Source organism: Chaetura pelagica, unplaced genomic scaffold (assembly GCF_000747805.2).
Source record: "Chaetura pelagica isolate M959 unplaced genomic scaffold, ChaPel_1.0 scaffold104, whole genome shotgun sequence".
In the NCBI taxonomy this organism is placed as follows: Eukaryota; Metazoa; Chordata; class Aves; order Apodiformes; family Apodidae; genus Chaetura; species Chaetura pelagica.
In genome coordinates, this window is record NW_009953786.1 from 10,142,438 (window position 1) to 10,151,312 (window position 8,875).

An 8,875-nucleotide genomic window follows, 5' to 3' on the forward strand; every position below is an offset into this window, starting at 1 on the left:
AGCCATCGGGTACCCGGGCAGCCTGCCGCAGCACCTGGTGATCCCTGGCACCCAGTCCCTGCTGATTCCGGTCGGCAGCACGGACGTCGAGCCGTCAGGAGTCACGCCTGCGATCGTCACGTCTTCTCCCCAGTTTGCAGCAGTGCCTCACACGTTTGTCACCACCGCCGTCCCCAAGAGCGAGAACTTCAGCGTGGAGCCCCTCACCACCCAGCCCGCCTACCAGGCCACCATGGTGCAGGCACAGATCCACCTGCCTGTGGTGCAGTCCATCGCTTCCCCCGCCGCCGCGCCTCCCACGCTGCCCCCCTACTTCATGAAGGGGTCGATCATTCAGCTGGCCAACGGGGAGCTGAAGAAAGTAGAGGACTTGAAAACAGAAGACTTCATCCAGAGTGCAGAAATTAGCAATGACCTGAAAATAGACTCCAGCACTGTGGAGAGGATTGAAGAGAGCCATAGCCCAGGCATCGCCGTGATACAGTTTGCAGTTGGGGAGCATCGAGCACAGGTAATGGCAACGCATGGTGGGGCACGAGGGGCGGGCTGGGGTGCGTGCTGTGGCACCCTGGGTGCAGCTCTCCTCAGGATGTCTCAGTTGCTTTGGGTCTATGCAGGGTTGGTTCTTCATCGTTCCCATCCATCCGTGAGATCAACTCTCGTCCAGAAATCATCCCTCTTACTGTGCCAGGGGAGCCATCAGGGTCACACCAATGATAAATGTAGTCTCTTGGGTATAAAACAGGTCTTTCTTATAGCTGGAGGACCCACAGGAAGAATTACATTATTTCCTCAGATTTTTATTAAAGTACAAAACGGTGTCAGCATTACGAGAAGATATATTTTGCAATTTTGACAGATGATTTTTACCTTCCACACCAGAATACTCAGATTAGATTCAGCTCAAAACTTTTTCATGAGAGATAGGCATAGCACAGGGCAGTGAATTTCCAGGGCTTGAAGACTTGGAGCTGCCTGGGAATGGCTCCATCACACATGTAAGTTACTGAGATGCACTACAGAATTGTACTGAAGCTTCAGTTGCGAGTGATTTTAAAGACTGCATGGCTCACATAAACTGTGTATTCAAGGGTAATTTGGAAACAAAAAACATCTAGGTGGCTGGGCAGGCTGTGCTTCTGACTTGTTTTTCTTGTTGGTTCCCAGTGTAGGAAGAAATCCTATAACTTTCCAAAGGTATTATTAGATTGAGACGGAGTACATATTGATCATAAAGCATTGTCCTTTTTCTAAGCAGTTTCAATTCTGCTGTGTTGAGGCAGGAGCAGTTCAAATATAATCAATAGGATTTTGCTTCCTAGAGGTACTAATTTTAAGTAGTCTTATGGCAAATCTTTTGGGTGTGGTTTAAGTGCTGGAAGCTGCAGCCTCTGTGACCCTGATGCTGCATGCAAAGGGCTGGAGAACCAAAATGAGAGAGAGGGGTAGAGGAGCTGGACATGGGCACATGTAAGTAAAGCACCTCTGGCTGACAGTTTGGAGGAGAACAGTGATGGTACAGAGGAGCAGATTAGATGAAAAACTTCTTACAGTTGCAGCAGCCTGTGGCCCATCTTTCCCCAACTGTGCTACATGGTAGATCTCTACATAGGACACGTCCCCTTTCTCATATCAAATGTGCAGATTCCCTTGTGGTTTTGTTGATGTACATGCATTCATCTGCACAGCTGATAGAAATTGGGCCTCTGGTGCTTTCAGTATAAAGATAGGGGTTTTTTTCCCCCCACCAATCAACTGTATTTTGGTGCATCTCAGGCTTCACAATTAGAGGAGCCCTCCTTGGATCAAGACCCGTTACTGTAATTTGCCCTGATGCCTTGAAGGAGGAGAGTTCAAACATAGCAATCTGCAATTTTCATCTTGCTCATTTCTCTCCCTGCAGCCAGGCCACCAGATTCTGCACCGGTAGAAGAGGTACAAATTAGAAGGTAGCATTTGTGTCATGTCTTGTTCGCAGATCTCTCAACGCAGGGGATGTGTTGTAGTCCTGGGTACCGGGAAGGGTGCCTTTGCAGGAGGCGGAGTGTGCCATCCTCTGGCAGACAGCAAGCTGAGGCTGTACAAATCCAGGGCCAGGCACACACATGGGTTTCACCCAGCAAAGTGTCACCTTACAGAGAAGCCTATCAGGAGCAGGCTGACATCATCGCAGCTGAAATACTCCCCAGCTGTGTTTCCCACCGGGGATGCTTCCAGAATGGAGGGCGAGTCACGTAGAGATATGATTAGAAACGAGGGTTTAATTTAGGTTTCCTGCAGTTTCCAGGACTTGGGTCTCTTCCCAGATCAGCTGTGTCCCTGCATAGCAGGGATGGCTCTGCCAGTTTTCCCTTGCCTGGGTTAGGAGAGAGAGAGGTTGTTTCTATGTGCTGGAAGGCTGTGGTGACCTCACCCTCAGCCCGAGGTGGCTGTATGGAAGCATTAGCCTTATTAGCAGGCATGCGGCAGTCATTGCTTGTTAGAAAACTGCCCATGTGAAGAGGGCTTACTCTTCTCCTTGAAGGAACAGTACTTAGTCTCGTTGCTGCCCTTAAATACATCTTGACTCTGGAGTACAGCGGGGAGGTATCTGCGTGTGTAGTGGAGCTTCACAAAGTATTTTTATTACAGTCAAGTTTCAGTTGCAAATCTGCTTCTGGAAGGAGGGAGCTTTTCAAATGGTATTATCAAGGGAGCGTAAGTTGTAAAAGAGTAAGTGCCATGCAAAAATAGCATTGTTATCATTAGCTTTGTCTCATGTACTCCTCCCAGGGATCTCTGGGAAGTCATTATAATATTGATGGATTTGTATTTTCAGACTCCATGCAAACATTAGGTAATTTTCTCACCAATTGAGGGACAGAGGTAGGAGATTATTTTTAGCTGAGCATATACAACTGCAGTGTAAACAGGAGGCCCCATGCAGCTGCTGTTGTATTGTATCACAGCTAGCCCACAGCTGCCCCTCCCCAGCACAGCACTTTGGCAGAAAGAGGTCATCCTTCCTTTCCCCATCAAATCTAACCATCTTCCAGGTATGGAAACCTAGGGGAAAATTAACCCAATTAAAGCTACATGCCTTTTCAGTGAAATAACTGGCCTTAGCCCTGGAGGGATGCTAAGTTTCCATTTTGTCACATCCCTGTTCTGAATTAGGAAGACGTCAAATAGGTATCAACTGGACTAGAACCCAGAGTCCAGCTCTCATTCCTCTGCATTCAAGTGACCTAAAAAGAAAAGACCTCTGGATCTGCATCTCTTTACAATTCATTGTATTATTCTTATAATAACACTTTCATTATTATTACCTGTCCTTTCTTTTGCTGCCAGGAGCAAGCTGAAGCCAGTAATTCACCTCTGTTAATGTTAAGGTCAAAACACACAGGAGATTGCAAAATCAGTTACCTGAGATTCTTGCTTTCATTCCTGCATTTCAGTTCTTATTCATCCCCAAAATACAGCTTATAAAAAGAGATGAACATGCGGTTCTTAAATTTCCTCTTTTTTGAAAAACGGAATCATAGACATTAAAGGCAGAAAAGTCCCACTAGAGCATCTGCTTAGTAGCCCAAACTAGTGTAGTGTAGCATTAATATTTTTTAGGCCATCATCTAGATTAGTTTTACCCTTATATCTCTGCAGGCACACAAAGCAGTTTTTTCTTTTATTCTGCACTCTCCTTTTCATTATCTTTGGCACCGTAACAGATGTTGAAAGAGAGATGTTGACTGAGTTTGCTGCTGCAGCTGGAGATGATCTCCCAGCCTTCCCCTCATGTGATTTCTGTCTGCGTTTCCCCTGGTTATGGAGGCAGTAAATCCTTGTTCCTTCGTGTGGTGGGGTGGCTGTGGTCTATCTTCAGATGCGTGCTACTGAATTGCAGGAGTGCAGCAGATAAGAACTCCTGTGATAAATTTGGCAGCCAGTGCTCTGGTGGACAGAAGTGACTTCTCTTGTGAAATGGTGGGATCCCATGGCTGTGGAGAACACAAACACCTAGCCTTCAAGCCCACGTTGCATTTGTTACAGCAGTGTACTGAAGCTGGGCTAGATGCAACCCTGGGGGGATGCCCACCCAGATGACATGTTGTGGCAGGTAGTCTGTGTGGCAGTGCTGCCTGCAGCGCCATCAATCTCTTAAAGGAAATTGACTCTTGTGAAGGCAGGTGTTGTTTGCTGTGGTGGGAAGATGTGGAGTCCCACTCTCTGAATAGGGGAGCACATGGGGGGGCACGTCACTGCAGAGGACTCTCTGTGAGGAGGAAGCTTCGATTTCCACGAATCCACCCAGTTGTTTTTTTGACCCAAGGAGCCTCTCAGCCCCAGCAGCAAGGCCTTCAGCAGAGAGCCCCACTGCTTAATTGCACATTGTTTCCAGAACTGCTTCCTCCTCTTTGTTTCCAACCTGCCACTCCTGGTTTCATCACATTTTAATAATATCAGGGAGAAAAATACTTTATTGGAAAATGTATGTTTATTATAATAGAGTTCACAGAAACCACTTATATTAGTCACCTTTCACTTTAGTGCTTGTTGTGTTGGTTGCAGCAGTGAGCCCCAAGACTGAAGTTGTTGCTGTTTTTCTGAATGATGGGAAGGGCCTTTTCTGAGCATCAGATCTTCCAGCACCTATCATCCATGTTCCTGCTCCAGCCAGGATTTCCTGAGCAGGCTGAATTGCCTGCCTTACCTAATGAGTTTGATAAAATTAGAAAGGGTTATAGAAAATTGCAGATATTCAGAAGCTGCACTGAAGAGTTTCGCATGTTTTCAATAGTGTCCTGGTTTGAGCCAGGATGAAGCCAATTTTCTTTTTACTAATTTATTTTTTCCTTCATTGAGCTCCCTTTTAACTAGCAGCAAGTTTTCCAGCTAGTGGACTGATAGCACTGGAATGTTTATGTCACTGGTTTAATTGCCGATCCTGAGTCAAACCATGACAACTAGTCAGACTTAAAGAAGTAGAAATAGAAATGTGGCTTGTAATAGAGCCTCAGTGTGCTTCAAGAGGGACCACCATTTTGGTTTCTTGCTTTATCGGAGTTAGAAAACAAGTTCCAAATTTCTTTCTCTCCTACAATAATCATGGCAAGATACCGCAGGAGGAAGATTTTAAATGTGTGTGTGTTTTAAAGCAGTGGTCAGAAAAAAATTATGCAGGGGTGTTTTTACTGACCTTTCACACTTCCAAGGTCTTTGGCTACTGTTGTTTGTGGAGGATGGTTACTGTAAATCCAGAAGCAGTGAGCTGAAACAGGCCTTAGTAGTCTGTGAGGAAACCCATTTCAAATTGATAGTGGTACTTGCACACTATGACTGGATTATGGGAATTCCAGCATTTCACCAGCTTTATTATTTGGTATTATTCATGATTGCCACCACCAATTTTGGGATTTGTTTCAGTAACTGACAGTTCAGGCAAGTGTTTTAGATGACACATTAAAAAAATCAGTGATAAAGCATGGTGGAAGCATGTTCACATCAAGAGGAACTTGTGTGTCGGTGAGGATGATGCACACAAACATCCATAATTCCCACAGATACAAATAGCTTTTGACAAGGATGGGAAAGTAGAAAATAAAAGAAAAAAATACAACAAGGAGACAAGGAAGGTGGGGAAGGCAGGCAAACAGGCAGGCAGGGAGGGAGGGAGGAGAGCAACATAGCAATATAAAAGAGAAAACTTCATCCACCAAATGATGTATACATGAAGAAAAGCCTACAGCTCTGGTAGACAGCAGTTTCTACTTAAGTCCATGGAAAATACTGGATATTCACCAGTTCTCCCAGACAGACCCCTTACTGAGATGCATAGGTATGGAATAGGATCTTAAACTGGCCAAATATTTCTGCAAATCCTGGCGCTGGAGTGTTCCTGTCCAACAACATGAAGGGATGGGATGGCTTTCATGGTTACCTTGCCACACTTTCTCCATAGTTCAGAACATAAACAAGTCTTGCCACTATTGCCATGTGTGTAGACTGCTGGCAGACAGTTCTGGTTGGAGGAGGTTTAATATGTCAGAAATTGATGTTTCTTGTGGCTCTAAACTGCTCCTTTTGGGATTCCTTTTATGGTGGCTTACTATGTTGGGCAGGCGGAGTGGCAGGATATTACATGCAGTGTTATTTTTTGGCCTAGTTGCAGAAGTATGTAGTATGTATTTATAGACTTTATAAGTTTTTTTCCAACAAAATCAACCATCTCATGAACTACAGTTGACTGATTGTTCGTGGCTTGGCCCTAACCAGTCAGAGGCACAGTCAACATCTGATGGGAATCTTTGGTTTCCTGGTTCTGGTCTCTGTGTCTGAGCTGTGGGACATCCCTGATCAAAACTTCTAACCCAAAAGGGATGTGGAGCCAGTGGGCTGTGAGGGGAGCTACCTTGGACCCTGTTTGCAGGGAGGGTGCCTCTGAGATAAGCAGCACTAGTGGGGAAGCTAGGTGCCTACTGTCACTGAATCCAGCCTCTTCTGTGAGGCCATGCAGCTTCATCCCAAGATTCACGCTTAGTATTACAAATAAAAGTGTTTGGACACTGGAGTGCAAGATGCATCTCGAACTGCTTCTGTTCCCTAATATTGAAATGTATTTTTAACAATACAAAGCCATGCTCGGTGTGACACTGTTACTCACACCCAAGGGTGAGAGGTGATTTTGCAAGCCTGCTGGGATGTTCCTTTCAAGTAAGTCCATATTCCTGGAGAGGGGAGGCTCTCCAGGCAGCTGGTATGCTCCATGCCCGCTGAATGGCTTAGACATGAGATGAGCAGGTGTATGCAGGTGTTCTCCTGCCCTTTAGCCCCTACTAAACTGGGCTTACACCAGCAGAGCAGTGGTTATGTGACTTAAGCATAAGACACCCTCTTAGAATTGCAGGCCTCGTTGGTGTTATACACAGCAAGTTAAAAACATGTGTCAGTTTTTTAAAAATTGATAAGCCAGAATTTCCTGCCCTCGTTGTGGTGTGCTGTGGAGGGCTCAGTCCCCTGGGTTGTGAATCGCATGAGCCCACATCAAGTGTTGGAGCCTGCAGAGGCAGCGCCGTGCAGTGAGTGCCTGGACTGCTGACATGGGCAAAGATAAGCCTGTATTCAGGTGCTTTATCATGGTGGGATCTCAAGGCCCAGCATTTGCAAGGTCAAGAAGCATTGGGCAGCTCTTGTGGGTTTGTTCTCCTGGCTATCGCAGCTCGCTGTAAGATGGTTAGATAGGTTTCACAACCAGGTGTGTTTTTAAGGTGGGGTGATGTGGGGGGGAAAAGGGGACACAGTGCAGAAAAGGAGACCCAGTGCAGGAACTGCAGGGGGAGAAAGAGGAGAAATGGTCCTCTCCCTGGGGGAGTACGGGAGGTGAACTCTGCCGCAGAGTGGGAGAGCACGTGTGAAAATGGAAGAAACTGGGGTTACAGGGCTGCTGGGGGGAGGCAGGTTCATGCTGGTGGCTTTTATGGCTACAGTGCTTTTATGACTACAACGCTGTATGTACTCATGGCCTTTCCCAGGAAATCAGCATGCCTACCACTGTTTCATGTTGGTAAGTATACACCTATCAGGCAGAGGTGAGGATCATGTTCCTGTGGTCATTTAGGAAACTGTGTGTCAGAACTCAGAGCTTCCCTCCTTGAGCCGTCCTCTTATTGAAGAGTGTCTTCAGATGTGGATGACAGGCTCTAGGGATCACCAGGGGATGGCAGGGAACGGAGCTTGCCAGATGCTGAAGCTGTTTTGCCTCCTACATCTGTCTGAGCAGCTGGATAAAGGTAAAGCTTGATTGCCACTGAGGTCTTGTGTTAAGAAGTGTTGAGCTCAGAGAAACCATTATCACACATGTGACAAGGACAGGAATGAAGTCTGGTGATTGATTTTGTGGCAACTGAACAGCGCGTTTGCCGTTTCAGCTTTACCTCTCTCCCCTGCAGCAAGTGCTGCCTGCCACGCATATGCATGAGGGTACACGGTGATCTCATGCCTCTCCCCTCTCTCTTCCTCTGTCTCTCTCTCTGTTGTCCACTCTCTTTCTGCAGGTCAGCGTGGAAGTCTTGGTAGAATACCCTTTTTTTGTATTTGGACAAGGCTGGTCATCCTGCTGCCCGGAGAGAACCAGCCAGCTCTTTGATTTGCCATGCTCCAAACTTTCAGTGGGGGACGTCTGCATATCGCTCACGCTCAAGAACCTGAAGAATGGCTCTATTAAAAAGGGCCAGCCCATGGACTCAGCTAGTATCTTGCTGAAGCATTCAAAGAATGACAGTCTAGCTGGAAGTAGACACAGGTATGCGGAGCAGGAAAACGGGATTAATCAGGGAAGCGCACAGATGTTAGCTGAGAACGGTGAACTGAAGTTTCCGGACAAAATAGGATTGCCTGCAGCACCTTTGCTCACCAAAACAGAACCCAGCAAGCCCCCGGCAACGAGGAAGAGGAGGTGGTCAGCCCCTGAAACACGAAAACTAGAGAAATCAGAAGAGGAGCCACCTTTGACTCTTCCCAAGCCTTCTTTTATTCCTCAGGAGGTTAAGATTTGCATTGAAGGTCGATCCAACGTAGGAAAGTAAAAGTTGTTTGGGGAAAGGAAATTAGGCTATCCCTTGTCATTTTTATCCAGATTACTGTACTGTAGACTAAATAACCCAGTATTTACATGTTATCATCTTATTTTAGGTTTATGTTATAACCTTGTTGTTATAGTTGCAGCTGGTATTATGCAGGAGACTGGTGCATATGTTTTTCCACAAGTGTTTGTCAGTGACTAGGTTTATCGAGAGCTACAGAAGGGGCAGTATCTGCTTCACACACCCTTGGTGGAAATGAATGTGTTGTCATGGCTCCTGTTTTCTAACACCTCGTGTAGGACAGGGTCCAGCTGTGA

General features: G+C 46.3%; 1 protein-coding gene across 1 annotated transcript in view; it reads left to right on the forward strand.

The window, feature by feature from the left end:
* Nucleotides 1–8,571, forward strand: part of ATXN1 (ataxin 1) — an 11,179-nt gene extending 2,608 nt beyond the window's left edge. Inside the window, exons 2-3 of the mRNA XM_010000945.1 lie at nucleotides 1–511; nucleotides 8,031–8,571. The exon at nucleotides 1–511 is cut by the window's left edge and continues 45 nt beyond it. Of these exons, the coding sequence (XP_009999247.1) occupies nucleotides 1–511; nucleotides 8,031–8,561 (1,042 nt within the window). The 3' untranslated portion in view covers nucleotides 8,562–8,571. The remainder of the gene's footprint in view (nucleotides 512–8,030) is intronic.
* Nucleotides 8,572–8,875: the final 304 nt, after the last annotated feature.